At 32.7% G+C, this 26233-nt stretch overlaps 1 protein-coding gene across 2 annotated transcripts in view; it reads left to right on the top strand.

Annotated features, from left to right (window-relative positions):
• The window catches only part of LOC128207383 (B-cell lymphoma/leukemia 11A-like), a 90720-nt gene that overhangs the window by 25661 nt on the left and 38826 nt on the right, over positions 1-26233 (top strand). The window contains exons 1-2 of one of the 2 annotated variants that reach the window (XM_052910263.1): positions 9036-9269; positions 14451-14828. In XM_052910263.1, the coding sequence (XP_052766223.1) occupies positions 9257-9269; positions 14451-14828 (391 nt within the window). In that variant the 5' untranslated portion in view covers positions 9036-9256. Of the gene's footprint in view, positions 1-9035; positions 9270-14450; positions 14829-26233 lie in introns of those variants that run through there. The other variant, XM_052910262.1, reaches the window with a different exon arrangement.

Raw genomic sequence — 26233 nt, 5'->3', positions numbered from 1 at the left:
TTTAAGGCTGGCAGTTTTGAAAAGTGAGTTTAAAAGATTTTGTAATCACCTTATTCAAATGTCGCAGGGCTGTGACACCAGAACAAAAAAATACAAAGATTATTTTCGTCAAGTTCTCGGGCCGTCAAATTATTAGTTCTGTCAATGGAAGGACTGGCTGTCTTGTTATCAAGCTAGCTCTTTTTAGACACCAAATGATGGTTGGTTCTTTGTATCAAGTATTTTTTTTAAATCAATGACGTTTAATCCAACGTTTAGACAAATTCTGTTACAGAGTAATTTCAAGAGGATCACCGCCAGCAAACGCTAAAGCTCGCACATTTGATTTCAGTTGATGAAAGGGGCAAAACTTGACCAATATTTTAGCTAGAGTTTGTGCCCTTGCTACAGATAATTATGTGCATTTGCTTTGGTAATATGTGTAAAAAGTTTCATGGGAATATGTTGAATGTTTTTTTGAAGATATTGTTTACTGAAGTTTTTTGTATCACTTTGACACGACTTGCATCCGCTGACAACATCAGAACTTTGACATATCTCATATTTTTTTCTTTGACAGTCAAGCTAAATATGATATTATGATGGCCGTGTGACAGACAATTAATGGTATGATTTACCATGGAAGTCTATTAATTCATGTTGATAATGCTGTTGAAAGTGACCATATTTTTCCAGACAGCTATTAACCATTTTTTTGTGTGCAATTACCGGTATTCTTTTCGTTCTTAATTCCTTGAATAAAGACATTGACTCCAAAAAAAGTATGCAGATCCAAAGTACATTATCAATACTGAACTAATTTGTCATGGCTTCGGTCATTACTCTTTGTTCTACAAAAAGAAGAAGAATTTTTCCATATATATTTAATTACCATTTATATTTTCCCTGTTTAGTAGCCTCAACACTTGACACCTTCTAATGGCTAGGTGACCTTAACATCATGCGCTGTATATATTACATTTTTACTTGACACATCCGACCATTTTGTGGGCAAACTAAATGCGTACATTCGTAAAAAGTAGACATTGCATTCACGGTGACCGACCATAATCAGAAGGCGTGACTTCTTGAATGTTTAAACTCATATCTTATGGGATTGATAATTAAACATTTCTATATCCAATACTACTTAAAAAAAACTTATTTTATAAGATTAACAAGTTAATTCCAGTTTATTAACCCTTTAAGGACCTCTAAAACTCCTTCAAAATTTTCAAATTGGGCATTTAATGAATGAGCTTTCAGTAAACAGATATTTATTATGACGATCAAACGTCTTCTTTGCATCATAACGCAAACAACAATTAAACAATTGATGCAAGAAGTTGTGAAAACATGCATTTGTAATCGTTTTGACTGTGAGACACCTTTGGTGAATTTGCATGGTAAGATTAATGGCTCATTTTCTGCTTTTGCTATTTTCGCGACCTCGATATTCGCAAGGCTATTTAGACAGTAACTTTACGTCCACGAGACTATTCGGTGACAATATTTGCATATTAGCCAATCATAACTACCTGTTCACATTAACTGTCCTGGTGTAACAAACTGGCGCAAAATTAATGTATCTTGAGTTACATACTACCGGAAAATGTTGCAGTGTGATATTCTCGTATTGAAATGCAAATTAGTATCAATTTATCATCATAAATGTTGTCTGGTTTGTCCATGGAAAATTTGATTTCTTTTGTCCATACCACACCACCATAACTCTATTGTATATCCTTTTGGGCGTCTTAAATTTTCATGGTATGTAAGGGAGAGAAGAAGAATGGTTTTAGCGGTGTAAATTAATCATGGTCAGAAAAATATGCAAGAAACAATCCTTATGTTTTGACTGAACGGTAAGGTTCAGTTGAATTTTTTGCATGAATGTTTTTGGAAGATTGTGATGGCCATTGTGTCATCAGCAACTGTGGCATCGACATTCTGCAAAAAAACTTTGGGTTTGGCGATTACTCAAAAAAGCCATCCTTAAGCTATTCAAATGAAACTTGGTATACTTGTTTTCAGAAATAATACACTTCTGGGCTCCATTTCACAAAAGATCGTTAGGCTTCAGATTGTAAATTTCCAGGTGTAACCTCATATTGGCGTAAACTGTGTTTCAATAAATATATTGTTCGGATAGTTATCGCATAGATTCGGCCTGTTATTTACGTTAGTATCTAGGTACTCTTAAACTGCCTAAGAATTATGACTAAGCTATCTCATTAAAACGGGCTCCAGTAAAGCAGGGCCAAAAACTGTGGCTTAAATTATAGTCAAAGATGCACTCTTAAAATTACTCCCAAATAGTTAACACAATTAATACAATTGTTTTAATAAATAAAAAAGGATGAATAAATGTCGAAACAATTAGTCTTATGAAGGATACCGAGTTTAATTTTAAGAAAGGTGCAGAAAACACGGTATTTCTACCTTATGGGATGAATCAGTAAATCTTTTAGCAATCACCAATTATTTAATATTTTTGCCTTTTCAGCTATGAAATACATGTTTACAGTCTTGTTGTCAGTAATAAGTATTTTCCATCAATGTATTATTTAGTAAGTAGTTAAAGGTTTATCACTCATAATTTATTTTTGTTATACATGTGTATGTATTGATTTTGAATAAGAGCGTCTCTTTAAGAATTACAAATTATTAGACCAAGAGAAAAAAACAGACGGGCATTGTCATTCCCTCTGTAGTACTCTTGTTACATAAAAATCCAAAGATCAGTTAAAGGCGCACAATAGAGGTTGATGCTATGAAAATTATTTCTAAATTATATTACGATGTTAAACTCATTTGACTAAAACGATGAGAACAAAAAATGCATATGATTTAGTTACAGGTAACAAAATATAAGCGATATTTAGGCGCTTCTTTAGCTGATGTTTTGTGGCCACATAGCTATAACTTAAAAAAAAAACAGTTATAAAGGCTTATATTTTTGTATCTGTTTACGTAAATTATATACTTTTATAGTTGTTTTTATCATTTTAAAAGTCGAATGAGTTAATGCATTATGATTAATATTATTATTTTTTTGCATCAGCCTATATTGTGTGCCGTAAACTTTGCAAAGGCCCTTGCATTGTTATGTTTTACATATGACGCTATTTTCTTCAAAAAGAAAGTTCTCCCCAGAATAGCTAACTGCAGGGAATGAATTTGTATGAATATGAAAAATTGTAATAACCTACATTTCGTTGCACTTGCATCTGCATGACATGCAAACGGAGGCAAAATGGAACCTAATTACGAACTTGTCTTCTCTTTAATGTTCCTCAGTAGATTGAGTAAGTGTGTAGGTGTTCGCTTGGATGCAGTCTTAAGTTAATAAGATGATTTCACAGATAATTGCAACGCATTTTAATAAAGATATCGATAACTTTTTCGACAAGATCCGGTTCGTTAAAATTGTTTTCTCCTTTTCTGGTCATTTTATCCTTTCCTGAGCACTTACATTGCACATGTAGATAATATTACAGGATTTATTGTGATGGGTCATATCCGTTGTTTCAAGTTTAAAAAATGCCTGGGTCAAAATGAGTATTTGTTTATGCTTAATGGTAGTCTGGTCTATTCAAATGTCATATCAGGCATGTTTGGATTTAAACTTGATATCGATTGTTGAATCTTCAGAAAGGTCTGCTATCCAAAGTGCAGAAATAGAAATCAAACCTAATAAGAAAGCCTTGTTTATCGACATAAACAGGCTTACTGTAATCTTATCAAAATATATATTTATTATGGTCATTTTTCTTTGGCATGAATAACTTTCTTTTGGTTCCAATATTGTTCTTTTGGGTACAAGGAAGCAAAGGTAGTCGAGGCAGGTGTGACAAACCAGCTATTGACCTACATTCAGTGTACTCTGTACGTCAAGGTCAATTAGAAAACCGTCTGGCGGACCATTGGTCTATACAGGGGTGCAGCATGGGTAAAACCGGCCTCAAAACTGATCAATATTTATCCTTTCAGGTCGTAAAGAAAAATTCTTTTATTATTCTCAATCCGCAGCTATTCAAAACCATCATGAGTAAATATTAAACTTTAATTTCAAAATGATTACCGAATATGAATTTGACGGGGAGGTTTAAGTCGGAGGTTTAAAATAATGCGACTGTCCATCTAGAGTTTCACACGATAGTAGCACATGCTTGTGTCTACCCTCCGCAGTTCTCACAGGTTATCTCGGGTCAACTTAGCCCCGACATAAGTTAAACAAACCACTGCACTCTCATGGTATTGTAAATATAAAAGCCTTTATCAGGAAGTGAATGCAAACCCTGTCCAATGGTCGATGTATTGTTCCGACGGGTCTGATTTACCGCGTTATACTATCTCTTAACGCCTCACACTTCAAACTGTTGGAATTTAGACAACCAACGATTGATTTTTTATTTAATAAAACTTTTTCTATGATGCAACAGTATTTACTTATCATATTCAAACAAGTGTCTGGCTGCTTAATTAAATAACAATTCGATTTTATATTCATTTTTATTGGAACACGCTTGCAACTTTGATTCAATTTTATTGTTCGTTAGACATTATATAATAGCAATGTTGACACTGTAAAAAGCCTCTAATGTCGAACGCAATGACAGTGATTTTAAGTACTTTTTATGCTCGTTTAACTTCATCATTTTGTCAGGCTAATTTGTAAATCTCGATCACTGATGCATAAACCTATACATAGCAGCTATTAATACATTTTGCCATTGGATAAAGAGTATCGATTGAAACATACATAACACTGACCTCAAGTCAATGATTACGCGGACATTGATGAGGCTCGCTCGGGGGTAAATATCACTTGGCCAGCCAAGAGGAAACGCTGCATAATAAATTCAATTTTATATTATTCAACAAATTTGCGATGTAATAGATGGGATGGGTTGAGCAGTTTGACAAGATTACATGACAACTTTAACTTAAATGTTTTTTTGGTTTTATTAGGAATCAAATTTTTGCTTGTTTTTGTTAAGTTTTCACATTGAAACTACAATAGTTCTTGTGTTGATCATGGTTTTGAATAACTTGTTTGGCTTTTATAAAAATATCAAATTATTTATAATAAAACAAAAACTTAACCTGTGATTTTCAAAGTTTTGACAAGGCAAGTAATACTATTTTTGTGGCCTTTCATGTCAAGTTTTCTTAGAATGATTGAAAATTTATTTTGATGAAAAAATAATATTGATTATAATGGTATTATAATGGTGAAAATAAACATCATTATTTTGTCATATTTCATATTTTAATGTCCATATTCCAGTGGTCATTCATTGGTCACTTTTCATGGTCACCTGAACTGACCCCCATCACCTGGTCCAGAAATGGTGGGAAAAGTCTGCCTGCCAGTAATGGTCAATTATATCGGACATTAGTTGGTGTCGATACGATCATTGACCATTCAAAATATTCATAAACAATGACCGCTTCATTGTATTTGACGGAAAAATCATAATATTAAAATAATAGAAAATTTTACTTTTCATAAATTATATTCATTAAATGTAGTCCTGTTATTGTGGTTCAATAAATCGAGCATGGCAAATCTTGACCATTCGATTAAGGCAAGAAAATTAATTAATTTTCCTAACAATGGTCAGTGAAAGTTAAGTATTGAAATTCAATGAAATTTGAGCAGTTGAAAAAGGGTAACTTGGGGTCAAAATGCCGTTAAAAAATTAATTTTCCAACTGGAACCGATATGATTACATGGTGACCACTCATTTGTCGAGGACATAGTGGACTTTTCAATGGCTAAAAATTGGGCAATCTCGTTGAAAAGCAAAAAGACATTTTGTCAGGCATTAATTATCACACTTTGTCACGTCCAGACCAACGGTGACCCTCGTAATCCAGTTTGTTTTGATGGCTCGTTACGGTGAATGATGTGAAAGCCACCTTTAAACACACCCATGTCCATTGATTTTAGCCTCGGGGATGGAATTATTCCAGAAATGACCAGAAGTTTTCGTCTTCAAGTGCGGACTTTCGATGAAGGCCATTTGCCACTCGTCCCCTCCGTCTGCGGCTTTCAAAAAAACTAATGGACACTTGATATTTTCTCATATTTTGCCAGTGCTTTCACCTTCTGTGTTATGTTTGTTAACATTGCTGTAATTTCCTGACCAGGGGTTACTGTCATAATCTTTCTTAATTGAAAGTGTTAACTTCTACTTCTTTCTACCCAAGGCTGAAATATCGGGCTCTATTCCCTATGCCATATGATACTTTTTTCAACAAAAAATAAACAAATTTAATTTCTCTTTTGAAGAATTAAGAAGAGTTTTGCAATAGAATATTTTTTTTTGCAAGAAAAAATGCATGTGTTTATTATTAAAATTAAACCTCTTTAAAGATTTTTGCTTCTCAAGTTTTTTTATAGCATAACAAATTGTTAATTTCTAGGAAAAACAGAGGTACACAAACTAAGTCAAAGCATTTTTCCCAGTCAAGGCCGCCCTGACCTTCCTCCCAAACTAATGAAGAACCCAGACTGATTGTGGAATTTCTAATCATTTTGTAAGCCATGTTCAGTATACAAATTTATACCAGTGTTCTATTTTATAATATAATTCTTACAAAAATGTTTTTATGATGAATTCAACATGGTTGTTCAAAAAAGTGTTATATTATTCTACGACCATTTTCGCTGATACAAGTAAATGTAGAGAAGGCAAAATTGGTCTAGTGGTCTAGTTGTCCGCCTCTCACTCAAGAGATTATGGGTTCGATCCCCACAGAGGGTACTTTCTCAAAGCCTCTGAAAATGGAGACCAGGGATGGTATTCATAAAACATATTAAGTCATTTCTTAACTTAAGTCGATTTCTTAATTTTTTAGTTGTCAAATTTCAAGAAAAGTATAAGTGTTTTGAATTAAAGTATGTATAATAAAATAAAAGATGCTCAAGTATTTCAGATATTATTAAGTAATTACATCATGCCCCAATTTCTCGAAACTTCTTAAGCTTAACAGGCTTAAGCTGCTTATTTCAATAAGCCAAAATACATGTACATACTCATAGTGATTTTTTATAAATGAAAAATGGCTTATTGTGGTAATCGTAACGATAATTCATATATTAAAACTTTTAAAGGAGTATATAAAACACAATATATTGAAAGACAAAAATAATGGGTTTAGCTTAATCCTGTTATAAGGGACTTAGGAAGTTTCGAGAAATTTGGGCCAGATGACCAGTGAGGTATTTAACTTAGGAGAATGACTTAAGATAGGAAATGACTTAAGATGTTTTTTTTACTGACCCTGTACTTGTTTCTCAGTGGTCAAAATTAATACAAGCCCACAAGCCCTGCACTGGTAAAATATTTTTCGGGCTTGCTCAAATTCTGAATTTTATATAGCAGGGCTTGTTAAAAAAATTGATGCCAAGCAAAAGTATAAGAATTCGGACTTGTTCATCCGAAAGTCTAATTTCAATGACTGGTTTCTACAAAGGAGAGATTCTTTAAGCTATCAGCTTTTTGCGCAATTGAGCTGAAAGAAGAGAGTATAAACTAAATGAATGTTTTAATATGTTTTTATCTGTATCTGAACTATAATGAGTAATGCAAGGAAATCTTATGTTAAAAAACAGCTTTGACAATTAAAAAAAAAATCCCTGGAATATCACCATCTTCAAAATTTAAAGAAGTTGTATGGTAGCACTAGACAACTTCTTTAGATCTGCAGCTTCCTTATTTTTTCAAGGTCGCCAAATATCTCGGATAAAAGAAAAATGACACTTTATTGAAATATCCCCAATTTTAAGATTACTCATTTTTTAAGCGCTCCATTAAAGGGACCCACTCATAGATTTTATATTTGCATTGACCTTTATAAACTTTGTTGAAATTTGCTTATATTATGCACCAGTCAATTGTAACCATAAACCCCCCAAGGTCCAGGGAATCGCAGGGACTTTGACTTTCGGTTCAGTCAAGCACGGTAAAATCTCTGCCCTGCGAGGACGAACTGCTGGTAAAATTCCTGCCAAAGGCCCCGCACCCCAGGGACCCTAGGTATTAAAGGACCAATCCCCGCTATTTTGGGTGCAAAGACAAAATTACAGCATTCACCCGGCCCTGGGAGGCAACCTGAAAGGTAAAATCACGGCCCATTTCCCCCGCTATCCCTGGTATACCCCCCCGAACCTGGGGGCCGTGGTTACAATTGACTGGTGCATTACTTACTTTCATGAACAAACACCAAACAGCAACTCACAGATCTATACTCATTCGAAATGAATTTTGTATTTTTGTAATTTTGATTGAAGTCAGCGCACTTGCTTCTTACCTAGGCAACCCAGCTCATTTCCCGCTTGTGAGTTTGGTTTGTGGTCATCAAGCTGGACAAGACTTTAGTGGGTTTTTACTGGGTACGATTTTCCCCACAACACAAGACCACACTCTCGCGTTAAATCACGCCAATGAGTTTCAAATAAACTTAATTTCGTTAATCTAAGCCTTTAAGGCAATTATAAACCAATTTTCAATAGTGTTGCTTACTCATTTTATTGAAAAAGAGCATTTTCCGTCAAATTTTCAATATTTATAAACAATGAAGCTTTAATTATACCTTTTGATTATGTTTTATACTTAAAGTACACACTTTGTTCAAATGTAACACAAAGTTATTTTTCTCAATGTCTGACTAAAAAAAAATGGTGATGAGTCCCTTTAAAGGAAAAACTTGCAAAATTAAGTGTTTAAAACAATAGGAGAGCCAGCAGCCACTCGATGCTACCACATGAAGAGCATTATCACTTTAAACAGTACATTTGCAATTAAAGATTTATTAAAATTAAGTACATCCTCTTAATGAAATGAAACAAGTAGACGTCTCCTTAAGTGAACATTGCTCATATTTGTGTTATACCCTTACGAATCACTTGCCATTTCTAATTCTCATTAGTCATAATCTGACCAATGGTAGATCAAGGTTTTGAGTATGACTTCGAAAAAAATTGGAAAATTTAAATAGTTTGTGTGCTTGGATGGAGGAAGACCTTAGGAAATTAATTTGAATTTTTCTTTTTAAGCCTGTTGAGTGGTCTTGAATTAAAAGGGTAATGCCCCCAAAAAAGGAATCTGCCAAAAAAATATTCCTAAGGTCAAGGTCATTAGTATGACTAATCCACAGACTCTTTGAAATAACCTTGACCTTTCTTTGATATTGTTATTAAACAGACCTTTTTATACTTTCTGCTGAAGATTTGTTTGTTATGGAATGGATTGAATGACTTGAAATGGTTCCAAAATGTAAGTAGCATTTTATGATATTTTCTGGTGAACATGTTAGGTTATTTCTTAGGTAATAATTTGCAATAATTATGTCAGACTTGCATCAATTTGATATTGCATTTGCCTTGACCATTAAAACAAGGTATTGACCATTAAGAACAAGGAATGGTCACATTAAGAACAAAGTATTGACCATTAAGAACTAGGAGTTGGCCAGCCTTATAAACAAGGAATGGTCACATTACAAACAAGAAATTGACCATTAAGAACTTGAACATGCCCAGTTAAGAATAGGAATGGAACATTAATAACAAGGAATTGACCATTAAAAATAAGGTAAAAGACATAGGAATTGACAATAAATATTTAAAATAGGAATTGACCGCTATTTGCCTTATGATCTTTTTATCAGGAATCTGTCTGTCCCTCGAGAAAAATGTTTCGTCCAAGCAGACCCATAAATTTGCATTTAATATTTCTTATGAATTGAGATAAAATGTGTTTGTATTAAATTTGATAGAAGATTATAACAGATTTATTATATAGACATATCCATTATTTTCCAATTTACAATTTTTTATTGCATGAGCCATCTATAAGCCTGTCTGTTTTAAGCAGAGAAAAAAGTTGAGGTATTTGTCGCTGGCAAAGAAAAAATATTAGAAACCTTCAAAAAACATATTAGAAGACAATAAAGCAGGGTTGTTTTTTCTTCTTAAAAGGTACTCATTGATAGGAAATGCCATTCAAAGTCAAACAATGCCCGTTGATGTTTTAATGACCAGTGGCTAGCTTAACCACTGCCCAGTGGTCAATCCTGGCCTGGGAAAACCTACTGCGGGGTGAAAGGGTCTTCTAAATGGGCACTTAAAGTGGCTCATTGTCATGATAAGTTTCTGACCACCTGACCCTATCTCCATTGAAGAGTGGTCATTTTAAATGCATATTTATTAAAAACAGCGAGATTCGATATAGGCGATTTGCTGTGCAGCGTTTTCATGATGTGTCAATTAAGGGCAGATTTGAAAGTGACACGATTTGGTCAGCGGTTTTAGTCCGAGTGGTCACTTTGGCCTCTACCCTCTTCTTTTGTTGCATGTTGACGCTAGTTGCTAAGTTTTGAAAATAAAAGCTAAGGCTCTCGAATAAAAGAAATATTTCAAGATCAGTGATTGGCGGAATAATTCTCTTGAAATGTACACCTCGATAGGAATAAATTTTAAGAATTATCAATACAATCCTCTCTTGTACAAATGAATCAAACATTTTTTTGTTTATTCAAAATGTGATTGTAGTTTAATTTCATGGATGTATCTCTTTTTGCTGTGATCAGAAATGTTTCGTTTTTATTTATATTTTTTATCTCGTCATATTTTTATGACAAGCGAATGAAGAGCAGAAAGTGTTATTAAAATTTGTCAAATCAACATATGAAACCTGTCTCCATATCAAAGCGGAAAAAAGTCGGAAAATGAGTTGTATTACTCTTGAAATAGGTTCATTTAATAATCTGTGATCTATGAAGGACATGTATTATAAAACAGCTTCGTTCTTTGCTATTAACTTTGATTAAAATTATTCTTAATATTAGTGTGTGTGCAGAATGACATTTTAAGATCTGTAACAAAAGTGGAAAGTGAAAACGGCTAAAATGGATTACGTTACCCCCTAATCAAGCTGAAGTATATTTTACAGTTTCGTGGAGTTTAACAATAGTGAAAACGGGGTATTGACAGCTTTTCGAAAAAACATTGGCTATCATCAGTCACAAAACTGTAATTATTACGTGCCGTTTGAGTTTTGACATTCCGACAGTAGAATCTGGAATTTTATTAAGGAATTATTTTTGCCAAAATAGGATAGTGGGATGTAACCCCAAATTAAAGGAAGCTGCCGTGAATATTGAATTTTAGAGACAATTGGAAAGTGGGTAGATAATGTATGTTTACGAATGTCCATCGAGAAAATGGGAGTTGGTGTCAAGGGTTATGGCATTTGTAAATGACTCTTAAAGGTTTAGTTTAATTATTATTCCTTGAAATTTAATCATATCACCATTATCTGTCCAAAATGAGTTTTTCAGCTTTATCTATTGAGCATAACTTTAAGACATATGGGCTGGAAATCACAGATGATTTAAATTGTGAACTCTCGAATGGAAATTCTTACAGATTTCAGAGGCTTTTGCTGAAGAAAGGGTTTAAAGAGGAATTGAACCTTCATTGAAAATTGTTTTTTTTTTCATTTTTAAAGGAATTATGGTGCTTCGAAGCCCTGATATTGATTTAGAATTTTATACTGTGGAATTAGAGTATTAAATTTTCGAAGAGCTCGCAACCTTCTTGTTAAAGGACTGCTGAGTTAAATGAAGTGTGTGTTTCTTTTTCTTACAAATTCATGAAGATTTGCATCATGTGTTGATTGTCACAGAGACTTCAGTGTTGAAGAGCATGCATTATTATTTGAACCCAAAGAAAAATTGAAGCACAAGTGATAAATTGCAAAAAACAGCTTTGGTATGAAATAAGATAAAAAACCTGCTACATTATGTGTGAAAATATTTTTGAAGGATGTGATGTTTCAATTTGCAGTGATTTTTCTGGGATAGAAAATCTTTCACAAAGTAAGGATAAATTAATTCATATACTTTTTTTATTTTCAGTGCTATTTTCATACTTGTGTCGAAGACAATTTAAAAAAAAATATTTTGTTAATGAATCTATTTATATCAAGGCTTTTAGTTAGGTATTATCTTTATCAAATTGCAAGCTTTATTGCTTCAGAAAAGATGGGTGTGCAGTGCAGAAGTAAATGCACTTCTCTTAATCATTTAGCGTCCCAGAATGCAAATGTGAATGACCAATGGTAGAGACTTGTGGCCTGCTCATTTGCATAATCTCAAGTAAAGAGGCCGTTTTTCATCAGATTGAAATAGTTACAATTTCTTGTTAGACTTTTAAGTGAACACAGATGTGTTTAAATCAAGAAATGAAATAATTTGTATTAATAAATGATTGCATTGATGTAAATTTTTGTTTCAAATGTTTTTAAAAATATCTGAAAAGTTTAAATAGGATATTACAAATGCATTGATAGATTTAAAGTGCAAAATATTGTAGAAATAGATTTTGGCAATTTTGATACAAATATGGTTTTGTACTTTTTCAACAAAATTATCTTTAGAAGTTATTTCTCTTTGATGCCATCAGTTCCTTGAATATGACAGAAAAAAAATGATGAAATAAAAATATGTCCACAATTTTCAACTGACCCATGGTCAAGTATGGTCATTCTTATATGTTAAATCAAGCCAGATTTTCATCAGCTACTTCATAACTTAATGTTTTCAATAGATCACATTTAATTCTGCCTTTTAATTATAAAAATCAATTCTGTACTTTAGGCGTTTTTAAATTTTTAAATGGTGTCAAATTTACTGATATGCAAAAGCAAATATGGCAGTAAGGCGTTGAATAGCCGCGCTCTCTTGTCCACAATTATATGGAAATATCTCGGGTTGCACTGGGCTGTATTAAGCATATTTTAACTTGTACATGCTAGACCATAGCACTTTTGTAATAATACTAGCCAAGCAGGGTTACTGTGGGCGACAGACATAATGAATTAAAGATTTGTTTATTCTATTTTCAATATTATGTGCTCCTAAAAGTGTTAGCCACATTGCATACATCTGCTATTGTGAGTCCTTTCCGGTGCATAAAATTAAATATAGAACTTTTGTTTCAGAAAGTAATTTTTCAATTTAAAGTGTAGGAGTTTAAAATTTAGATATCAAATATTATTTGTCAGTATGCATGGTTCAAGCATTTACATCAAGCATAAGTGCATGTGAATACAAGTATTTTTCATTTAAATATACTTGATAACTGTAGCCTCTAGGTATATATAAAATACATTATTTCAATTAACCTGACACAACAAATTTCATGGTCATTTTCATCATCATCAAAATCATCAGAATCATCATCATCATCAGAATCAGAATCAGAATCAGAATCTGATGAATCATAATCATCATCAGAATCATCATCATCATCATCAGAATCAGAATTAGAATCAGAATCATCGTCAACAACATCATCATCATCATCATCATCATCATCATCATCATCATCATCATCATCATCATCATCATCATCATCAGAATCATCAGAATCATCATCAGTCATATGAATGAGGAAACTTTTACATATTTTAAGTCTTTGTCCCAATCCCCCCACCCCCTTGCATCAACAAATATTTTTAAAAAATGTGATTTTTCACTGAGTAGGATGGATAAGGAAAATGAGGAAGCTTTTATAGATTTTAAGTATCTTCGCCCCCATCCCCCCACCCCCTTGCATCAACAAATATTTTTACAAAATGTGTTTCTATGAAATACACTTAAGTGTTTATAAAAACATATATTTAAAACGAAAAAAGTTATTTCCAAATTTCCAAGTTTTTTTGATGAATTCTTGGTTTCTTTAACATACTTAATTTTAAACCCTGTAATTGTGTTCATTTTTCATGTATAATATGACAGGCAAATTTATATAGATAGTGACCAAGGTCTTAAAGAAATGATAGTAAATGTATTTGCTGACCTGAAAGTTATAAAGTTGGCATACTTTGATATTATAAAGTCATTTCCAGTAAAACATCATTCTATATCTTACATTAGCTCTGTTATGTCTGAAAATGTAAAAAGAATGTCTTTGTTAGTATTTTGAAAAAAGCGTTATGGCTGAAACGTCAATGAATAGTTAAATAGATAATGGATTCTTAAAATTATATTTCAATATAATAGGGTTATTAGTACTGCGTTTTGATCTGGGAGGTAGTATTTGACTTGAGTGGATTTTTGCAGATTCAGATTTCACGAGGCGCAAGCCCATAATCCACGAGATTCAAATACGACATTCCAGATCAAAACGCAGTACTAATAACTCTTTTTCATATACATTACTGGTTAGATCACTTTAAAGCCACATGTTTCAATAATAAATGTCATTTTAACGACTCGCTATATTTTTATGACATCATTTTAACATTGCACAATGATACTTGTTATGACATGACGTCACAAGAATGGAATACGGCTGTTTGCACTGGAGTGGAATAGGGACTACCATATATTGCGATATGTATTGCGTGTGGATTTATGATGGGTATATAATAAATACTTTGTATTTTCAGTTGAGCAGGAAAATGATCTACTAGTATGTGGCGACTGCCAGACAAACTTCCCGCTGCGGGAGATCACAAAATTCATCAGACACAAGGTCAACAAGTGCACTAAGGATAAACTTGATGAAAATGACCGGGAAGGCTTCAACCAAAATGGTGATGGTGATGCCAGTGCGGTCATTAGCACAAAATGTACACCCATATCTGCCCCTATAACCCGTAAAGAGTCGCTCGACGGAGTCACTAAGTCGCCCCGAGTTGCGGAACTCGAAGAGGTCAAGGCAGAGAAAAATGACAATGACGTTGATGATGTTAAAGACATTAAAGATCGGTTGCCGTTCAAGATTAAGCAGGTGGCCGATGCAGAATCGAATACAACAAATTCAGGTAAGAAGAAAAAGATACTAGAAGATCTGTTTATAATTCTTTTTTTGAAAAAAAAAACAAAGTATTTTTTCCAGTAATTTGTATACATTTTTTTACATTAAAACCACTTGATCTTTAAGATGAATAGTAGAAGTACAAATATTTTTTGTTTGTTATGTTTAGGAATTGGGTATTTTAATGTTATCTCCCTTTCCCCCCAAAAAAATAAGACAGTAATATTGGCCAGGCCTAAAAAAAAAAATTGTTTGGTTAGGGTTACATCCTTCTCAAAAATAGGTAGGGTAGGTAGGCTTTTTATTATTTTTTTTTTTTATTTTTTTTTTTTTATTAGGCTTTATATAAGAATATCATTTTCATCATTGGAGAATGGTGTTAAAGCTATCTTCTGTATAAGCATTTAAGGTTTAAACTACATATTGAAAAGCAATTAAAAAAAAAACGAATTTTTTTTTTTTTTTTTTTAGTTTTTCATTTTTTTTTCAAACTGACTATAAAAATGGTAGGGTCGGCACCTATTCCGTAGGTAGGGTCGGGTAACCCGAACCAAATGTATTTTTTTTTTAGGCCCCATTTAAAAGTGCACATTTAGAATGTTACGTTAATTATTTAAAGGTTTATATTCTATTAAGAATAACAAGATAAAAACTATGACTTTTCTCTAACATGGTTTATATTCCGTTAAGAATTTCATACTATATACCAAAAACAGCCACAGTTCTGTCCGTAGAAGTACAAACAATGTAGGTAAGACATCTGATTGGTTTCCAAAAATAAAAAAGCCTGCCTTTTTAACCGTGGAACATACTGGTAATTATACAAGATATATATTTGCCTAATTTCAAATATTTTCAGTTAAAATTCAACATTACAAATTCATAAGAATCTCAGAAAGCCAGCATCTAATTTCTTAGGTTATCTATTGCCCGTAGATTTTCGGTGCGTTTTTCAGGTTTACATTTTGTATTAAACGGGGAAAGATTGGCAGAAATCTTAAATTTCTTTCAGAATTGCCAGTTTCCGAGACCTTTAAATCAATAACAGAATTAAGGGTAATCTAGAATTTGGATTTTCTTATTTTAATTGCCCTTAAAATGCTTGATGGCTAAAAGTTGCGAAAATCCATTTAAAAGCCAAGTATAATGGGGTATGTTTGACGTGACTTTAAGTTTTACATTGTAATGGAAACTGATCTAAATTTCTGAACTAATTTTCACCTTTCCTCCGATTTAATCAGAAAGTATGTTACAAGACGGAACCCTTTAAGTGCTGCCGAATACGGCAGCATTTCCTTTGAGAGGCAAAATGGGTGAACCGTGATTGATTAAAATGTCAACATTTCCACTAAAAAACTAAATTCCCGGAAAGCGATACCTACAAAAAAAGTGGACTCAACTGGTAGTGTGTAGGTTTGTGTGTTAACGGGATGGGTTTTATTTTAAGTTAGCGGCTTAATGTAAGCGTTCCGAGTGACAATAATAAAAAAAATCAAGGATTTCATCATATGTTTAAAGCGTGCATCTTAAAAAAAGAAATGTGCACGCTGCTAATGGTAGATTCTTGAACCTCTGCCATGAAAAAGCAATTTAAAGCTTGTAATAAATTTGACGGTTCACTTGTAATTGTATGGGGGCAAAAAAAACTGTTGGATAAAACTAAAGTATCTAAGAAACTGATCTAAGAACGTCAAGGAAACATTTATCTCTGATTTTTTTTTTTTCATTTTGAATCTAAGCTTCAAATATTTGTCTTTTACGGCTTTGTAAGAAATTGATTTTTATTTCTATTAGTTTAAAATGGTCACATTAATGCATGAATTATTTAAACTGATAGATTGAAAATGGGATGAAGTTGTTGTTTGTGATAGCTGGAATCACATTTGCAAATAACTGCATCTCTTAGTTCTGTGATAGCATTATAAATTTATTAGGAAAGTCGGAAAATTGTCTTATAAATCACAGAACAATTAATTTCATGGTAAACATTTATCTAATATCCCCCCTATCACACTGGCGTGAATTTTCATTTTTCCCAAGGGAATATATTGCAGTTTTATCGCAGTTTTTTTGCAAATTTTCGAAACAGTCTATAAGAATAATTCTGTTTCTTTAATACCTATAATTGCATAGCAATTCCATTTAGGAAAACATTCTAATTTTACTGCTCAAAAAACTTCTTTTCAATGCACTTAGTTGGCACATTTTCGAGGTACAAGTTTCGTGCTATCCACGACTTTTTTGTCTTTTAAATTTTCGCCAGCGATTTTCTTGAAGTTCCTGTATTTTTAACGAACATTTTTGTTTCTCTATGCTTTCTTTCTCATTTTCAAGCTCACCCAGTGGTGCAGGCTAATTTACAGTTGGTAATTTTGTATTGATTTTTGAACGCCATTAAATTTAACTTGGGAAAAAGTGCTCTCATAAAATGCCTTCACAGTTATAAGACATCATACGAAAACGCATGACATGGTTCGAAAGATAATTACTCCTGTAAAAGTAACAGGTTCTTTAAGAAGGAAATGTAAATAATTTCTTTCCGAGATTATTAGGCGATTTTACCACTATGTCCTCCGAAAGCTACGTAATGGCCTCGTAGGCAAAATTAAACAAAAGTATTGAGAAAAAATTGCTCTCAAATTTAATTTATTTGAGTATAAAATGGGTAAAAGATTTAAGTCTAAGTCCCGTCATTTTCAATAGGGGGGAAATAGTGATTTTAAGGGAAAAAGTCATAATGAAAAATCCTTCCTGTCAATTTAACTGAACATCATTTTATGGTAAAAGAGTTGGTACTTATTTATAATATGGACGAAAAATTTAACTGTAATTTTAAGGAAGTATTTCTTTTACTGCGAGTGTTTTTTTTAATTTCTCATCTCTGTGTCTTGAAAATGTTACAGCAACTTTGTAATGATGTATTTAAGTATAAAATTTGTTTTCAAAGAAAGAAATGGCTAAGACTAAGAAGATTTAGATGAATATTATAAATTACACCAAATTTATTCCCAAAAGATCTGCTTTCATCGTGCTCACACGTTTTTGTGACACAACATTTCGTTTTACTTCCATTTTAAGAAACGAGGGATAAATATGTTTTCCTTAAAAAGCCATGAACAATAATTCAAGGAGTAATAGAAAATCGCATGTCAATGTACTAAAGTCGGATTATTAGGTTTTCAAAATTGCCGGTAATTAAAATATGGGGAATATGAACATGTTGCAATCGAGACAGAAATTAAAGAGGCTGTCAGTTTATCTATTTAGTGTCCCTTGGAGTGATGGCGGTAAAGGAAATATTTGATGCCAAGAGAAAACTTATTATGTAAATATCAGCTGAAACATGCTTTTAGAAATTACATTTGCAGTTTTTGAAAATTGCCGGAAAATTAGATTTTGTCTTACGGTATTTGGAATTATCATTGTAAAGCTTGTTTCTAGCGTTAACACACATTCCCAAATCTTCTGATAAGTTTTTTTTTTTTTTTTTTTGTGTCATTTTGTATCTTATATCAGAATTTAACCTGATACCTTGTTCTTTAAAGGGACTCGCTCAATTTTTGGCACCAAAATAATTTTTCAGGTAATGCATCTGAAAACACTTATTTTATAAATAATTTTCTCTTTGATACCGAGATTGTGGGAAAAAAATACAATTGAAATAAAAAAAATTACTTGGTTGTTACAGTTTAATATTGAGAGAACCTTAATGCTGGTACAGTCCTTTTTTTTTTTATAAAAATGATACGGTATTCACTGAACCACACAGACTCCTACAAATCTGATGGATATTTAAACCTTTACTAAAACATTGGTAGCACCATGTGATAATATCAATCAACCAATCACGCTACAGTCTTTTGTTGAATCCTATTAGTAAAGCATTTCAAAATTGTTGACTCCAAAGACAATATTTTAGAATATATCAACATTTGTTGAAGGATTCTGGCCCTTAGTATCTTTCTTAGTTTATAACACTCCTAATTCGCTTTACAAACCATGAAAAAGTCCCTTAAAATAAAGATACATACATAAAGATAAACCTACAGCTTCTGTTTTACAAATTGAATGATTTTTTTCCAAAGGAACGCAGCGATAACTGGCAAAGAAGTTTATTTAATTCATAATACATGAATTATGACCAGCGTATAGTAGATAATTAAATATGACTTCACTACCCAATTCATGAATTGACTCGAGTCATGTACGCCAATGACCAAAATAGAGTGCATGAAATACTTGTCTCTGATTGGTTCTTTTGAAACGATGAGCTATAAATACTGGTGGATTTAAGGTTTTTACATTTTTCTTATTTTATCTTATGTCACATTTATATGAAGAAATTTACCCTTAGGGACAAATATGTGCATACCTATAGCATAAATTTACCCTCAGGGACAAATATGTGCATACCTATAGCATAAATTTACCCTCAGGGACAAATATGTGCATACCTATAGCATAAATTTACCCTCATGGACAAATATGTGCATACCTATAGCATAAATTTACCCTCAGGGACAAATATGTGCATACCTATAGCATAAATTTACCCTCAGGGACAAATATGTGCATACCTATAGCATAAATTTACCCTCAGGGACAAATATGTGCATACCTATAGCATAAATTAACCCTCATGGACAAATATGTGCATACCTATAGCATAAATTTACCCTCAGGGACAAATATGTGCAAATAAACTAATACCAACAGCAAATATTTACTCTCTGTTTTTTTCCCCCCATGTCTGGTAGGCAGTCAAATATGCCACCGTGGGTATTTCATGTCATATAAACGCAACTAAGAAACAAAGGATTTAGTTACGTTAGTTTCTCTTAGTGATATTATGAACGGTCAGGAACTGATCAGGCAACTAAGAAACAAAGGACTTAGTTACGCTAGTTTCTCTTAGTGATATTATGAACGGTCAGGAACTGATCAGAGAGATTAATTTACAGAGAACTTCCCTTATGTATATAAACTAGAATTAATGAAAGTCTGACATAATTACAGTTAAAGTCGGATCATTATGATTAAATTGGCAGGCATAGGCCTAATATTTCTTTGATTTCGTCTCAAAATCTTGTCATAAAACTGAATGGTATCAGTGTATGATGTTGAAATTAATTACTTGCACAACCATTTATTCTGAAATAAAAAAAACTCCACCGACTGGAAGATTTGCCTCTTCCAATTATTAACTTTTTGTAGGGATATCGGATGGACTGTAATTAGTATTTACTGCAGGCATACATGATTTACTAGAGCGTTAATGATTACATTCTTAAATCAGTTGTCCTCTCAAATATCATATATTTTCAAAAAAATGTGATATATATTAATTATACTAAGAAAAAAAGGACTAGATATATCTTATAATTAGACCATAAGAAACAAAAGACTAAAAATTATCTTACAATAAGACTTAGAAGCAAAGGACTAAAATTCTCCTATAATAAGACTTGGAAACAAAGGCCTAAATTAAAAAAAAACTGGACTTAAGAATTAAAGGACTAAAAATTCTCCTATGAAAAGTCTAAGAAACAAAGGACTAAAATTTTCTTATAATAAGACTTGGAAACAAAGGCCTAAATTTAAAAAAAAACTGGACTTAAGAATCAAAGGACTAAAAATTATCTTACAATAAGACTTAGAAACAAAGGACTAAAATGTTCTTATAATAAGACAAAGGACTAGAATTTCTCTAATATTAATTACACTTTAGAAACAAAGGACTAAAAATTATCCTATAATAAGACTAAGAAGTTAAGGACTACAGATTTTTTTATGATAAGACAAAGAAACAGAGGACTAAAAAATCTGTAATAAATATATCAAGAAACAAGGGACTATAGTAATTATACAATAAATAGACCAGGAAACAAAGGACTAAAAAATCTGTCTTAATTAGAATAAGAAACAAAACACTAAGCATTTTCTAAAAATAAGACACAGAAACAATGCGCTAAAATTATGATATGAATAGACTTAGAAACAGGGACTAAAACGTTTTATAATTAGACCAAGAAACAAAGGACTACCAATTGTCTTAGAATTAAACTAAGAAACAAAGGACTTAAAATTGTTTTATAATTAGACTAAGAAACAAAGGACTAGCAATTGTCTTAGAATTAGACTAAGAAACAAAGGACTGAAGATTCTTCTCTTCTATGAGAGGTCTTGCGAGCAGTCAAGGACTTTCACAGAGAGACAGAAAACCTACTTTATTTCAAAGAAAATCACAGAAATTATAGCATTAATAGTTTGCCATCATAGCACCCAAGATATATTATCAACAGCAGAGACATTATAGTTATCATAAGAAAACAACAAAAGCTGGTCATTAGAAAGTCGTTACTTTGCCATACTTATTTGTTCAGTATTGTAGGCACAACACAACTTTCATTTCTGTCGCATTCTTTGTTTCATAGTTCGGTAATAAATTCAAGTATTATAAGTGAAAAGCAAAATGGTTCATCAGTAGATTTGCACTATTAACTGATAAGCTGCTCTTGGGTGTTACTGTAAAACCCTTCCCTTCCAGTAAGCCACACAACGGGTGCATATAATGATAAAAATTTGGCCGCAGCACATCATTCCTGCAAATATGTGCACGGCAATATTCGGTTCGGCTGCTCGCTCCTGCAAGAATACCCCAGAGGTGATGTGTTTCTTGGACTGGTTTACAAATTTACCTACACCGCTTCCTGTTGGCTGGTTTAGAGTTTTTTTTGCAACCAACTTGGACAGCCATATGTGTTTTACATCTGGCATGTATATTTCGGCACTTAACGCAAGATTACATAAGACGTTCCGCAGCCCGGGATAGCTAGCTACAAATCAAGTGATTATAATCTCGGCACTTCTGCCCAGCGATATTTTGCACTTCCTTCACGTCCATGAGACCTTGTCTTGGAACAAGAGAATGATAACTGCTATTTCTCTGGCCTGTTTATGCCTATTCCACAAGGTTCATGTTACACATGCATTACTCGGTCCGCTAGGCAGAAGTTAATTACGCCAAAGCACATGATGTTACATTATAATTATCTTTCGTCTAAAATATCCCTCTTCATTGTGATAATATTGTTGCAAACTGACCTCGCCAGAAACAGAGTTTTGAATTTGGAGAGTTATTAGGCCATTTTGACTGGAAGGAAAGCAGTAATAGCCCATATTTTTGCTATATTTTATCCAGGTATACTGACTTTATTGCTAACAGAATATTTCCAGCTTACGTAATGTTTTGTCTGAGAGGTTTTGGAAGGGCTTTGGCTAGATGCTGTGACTTATCTTAACAAAAAGTATGATGATGAGGATGATTTGGAGAGGTAAATATTTTAGCCCCCTCTCTTGTAATCTCTAAACCGTTGCAACCAGTCAAGATAATCTCTAAGCCAGGATGATGCTGATGTCTGCATATGTTCATCAGAGTCATTTCTCAAATGATACTGGACCGAAAATAGAATTTGGCATAAACAAAGATGTCCAAATGGTTTACTGTAAAGGTTTTGGTATCGCCCTGTTGCAGAAAAATGTCAATCATTGTTTGCCTTGGCGCAAGAACTGGTATTTTTTGTCATTATCTGGTCTGCAATCAGAGACAGTGTGAAATGTGAGATTAAAAGCATTTTTTTGTGCGGTTGATGGCGATCCACATGCATTTTTTTCCATCGCAATGTTGGGTTTGTTTAGATTCCATTCACGCAATTTAGATTCTCACAGTTTACAATGGAAGGGGTAACGGACTGAGCAAACTTCAGGGAAATTGAGTATTAAGTGGTGATGCACAGTTGTTAATGATTATTCAATGATTTCAATTTGTTTAGTGTGATGGCTTTTCAGAAAGTTAACAACTGAATCTAGATCATATGTCGATGAGTTACTTTGGCCTATCGGGGGGGGGGGGGTCTTTTTAACCAAAGCAAATACTAGTTTGTTTGTTGTTAATGATCTTAATTTGTTTTATTTGATTTTTTTCACAGAAGGTCAAACTTAATTCCTGGGGCTGAATTCATAAAGCATCTGCATGAAAACTGTTCAACTTAGTGAACTTGATTGGTTTTAAAACCCCTCTTTTTTCATCAAATTTATGCATGTGCATATAGTTATAAGACTATTATCTGCCTTATTTTCATATATATTTAAGGTACAAACATTGTCAGTTTCTTTAAATTCAACTTGAAAAAGAAAATTTTCTACTTAGTTGATTTTTTTCACTTACATGCTTTATGGATGCTTAATATGAATAATAACCGTCAGCCCCAATTAAATGTCGTTAGGACTACTTTTGGGGCATTTTCAAAGCAAAGTTCTAGTTAAAAATAACTGAATATTTATTGTATATCATTTTTTATAACAATTTGTTTATTTGAGCATTTAATTTTAAAATGTAGTTTCATATCTTAATGTATGCAATGATGTATTTCAATATAAGAAAACATGATTTCATATCAGATCATAAAATAAAATAAAACATACAATCGTCTCTAGAAAATACATCAATAAATTTAAGCCGTCTTTTGCCGATTTCAACGTGAAAACTATATCTAACTTGTCATTTTTTGTATCTGTTATATTCATCATTTCATTTAAACAATGTTAGATTTTATGACAAAGTTCCAACCCTTCTCGTCATGATTGTCTGACCATAAATAAAACATGAAAAATAAAAAATATCAGAGAAAAAAACTGGTTTGAAAGTTTGTTTTTGAAACATTGTTTTTATCTCAAATTTAAATGTTTTATATTCATGGCAAAATTTCCATGTAACTTCGTCAAGAACATGGCTCGAGGGCAACATTAAAGAAAATTCCTGGAAATTTAGTTTATAATCTTTTGGTTGATGATCAATAAGTAATACCCTGGTATGAGATATGGTAATCGTTGATGAACACCCCGAGTTTCTAGTTTGCTCAGTTCGGTACACAGAATGACTTTAATAAACCTCCAAATTGACACCATAACTGCGGGTTATTGGGATTTTATAGTCTTGTCCGCCATCCTGCTTCGATCCTGCCCAATTATGGAGGCCTGCAAATAAAACATAGTGCAAAAACAGTATGACCAAATGCTACTGCTTGCTCGTACATCATACGGTAAAATATAGTCCATGGAATCGCGGGGCAAGACCAAAATCACTGTTTGCAACTGATTACATCAACGAAAAAATATTTCGAAGAGATTGTTATATTACTTCATCCATGGTGTTGCCATGGAAACCGTTTCCATGTTAATAATGTGACATGACAACCGTACAGGAGTTTATTCCGGTGACCGAATCTTGAAACTTCGTAAAGAGGCTTGTCAAGGACAACTCATAGAGGGGCGAAAGATTTTTTTGATTTCACTTGGTCCACCCATTGCCAAAATAAACCTATATATCAATTAACCCCAAGATACAAGTAGTGTTATTTGTAATAAGTTTAAATTTTGTAAAAAAAAATGTGTATAACAATGACAAATAAATATGAATTGAAATATGAAATGTATGTTGAAATAAAATGTTCAAGAAAAATTCAACGAATGCTAATTTTTTTATCTATAATATCTTTGAACTGTATTTATGTTAATAATGTCCTAGACATAAACAATACATAAACAATAGTTTATAGTAATTAAGTCTCTATTTTCCAGTAAAAGTACCATTATTTCAGATACCAATAGGAGTAAAATAATAATTATCATTAGTTTGGCAACATGACTTTCACCCACAGGCACTGGATTTTCAAGCTCAAATTATTTTTTTGGAAAATCAAATAAAACTTATAATCAATTCCAAACTAAAAATCACAATGCCAAAAATAAGAAAAATTTATTGAACTTTTTTTCTTTCATAAATATGCACTTTGTACTGTCAATATATTCTCACGTGCCAGCTCTTTCACTCCCCTCAATAATGTGAGTCAATGCACTCTTGGGTCGACAACTTCACATGAATAGGAACGATGCACATTGTTACCTTTATTACGACAATCAGTGAGATGCTCTTAATTTAATAATGGATCATAAATAATAGTGTTCAGCTGTTAAGGTGCACTAATACTTCTGTGCTGCATAATTCATGTCATATACCCGGCGTCTTATACCCCGATACCATAATTTACCAGAATGTTGCAGGGCGCATGCTATTATATGATCTTAGATTGTCTGTGACCATGGTTACATAATCCCTTATAATGCCGCAGAAAAGAACTTGGAACTTCAAACTTAAATTGTTTGTTGGTAAATTTCAAGGTCAACAATGGATCAACATGATTTTGTCATTCATTTTCAGGAGAAAAAAAATATTCCAGTCTTAACAATCCTAAAAATAAATGGAAATGTCCAATTAGGCTGCGGCTTTCGTAACAAAGTTCAGATAAATTTTAACTTGTCTTAAGTTCGAGACATACAGTATAGGATTGAATTATATAGATTGACACCAACTGACGATAATTCTGTCATTTTTGCATTTCTTTTCTTCTCCGAAGGCTAATCTGTATTCCGTCCAATTTGTTTCTTCAAGTCTGTATTTTCAACGAAAAATGAAAGCATGTCATTCCCTTCGTGAACTTCTAACCGTGGAACGCTTCACGCAGTGAGAAAAATTGATTTCCATTCTGAAGATGTATCACTCCTTGGACACTTTTGGAGGGAATACTAGCCTAATTTGTCCAGTTGTTCTTGAAATTTGTAAGATCCTCGTATTGCGTAAGGCAGATGTGATTGTTAAGCTCTCATTCAGCGTAAACCTTGCAAAGACGGCACTCAATACTCCAGAAATGTCCGCTATTTCATGTCTTCTCCCTGACAGGCCCTTCCTTTTTCTTTAATAACAGGTCTTTCTGTGTCACCCAGGGGCATATTTAGTTGCAACGTACAGTTTTGTCTTGTCGAATCTCTTTAAAGAGGAGTTAAGTTTCAAAAATCTTCTGAAAAATTGGTATCTCATAGCGGTATACATGGACGTTTTTAAATATGGGTTACTTTTCTTTAGCTTCTAATTAGTTTGTCTGGAAACAATGCGTTATTATTGTACACATGATATGACTTTGTACGCGAATAATTTCATGTCTGTTTCTAATGTTCCATATTCATACCATTTAATTGAAAGTATTTTTGTAACAGGAGGGCTTTGTCTTAAAGACTGCCACACAAGTCTTCTTTTTCTATACTAAGTTTTAACAGTCTCACATGATGCCAGCAGTTACGCTCTATACGGAAATCTTGTTTCAGAAATATGAAAATTAGTCTATATTGTATGAAAATTAGTCTATATTGCAATTGTTTAAAAACTCTCGTTCAAACTAGCTAATACTTTGTCAAGAAGATCAGAGAAGATCCGGGGCCAGTTTCATTAAAGATGTAAGCCATGAAGTGAAATTATTTTACTGTCATATATTTGTAAATTTTGTTATATTTTTGAGA

Source organism: Mya arenaria, chromosome 11 (assembly GCF_026914265.1).
Source record: "Mya arenaria isolate MELC-2E11 chromosome 11, ASM2691426v1".
Lineage (NCBI taxonomy): Eukaryota > Metazoa > Mollusca > Bivalvia > Myida > Myidae > Mya > Mya arenaria.
Note: the sequence above shows the minus strand (reverse complement) of the source record. Positions and strands in the feature narration are given on the sequence as shown.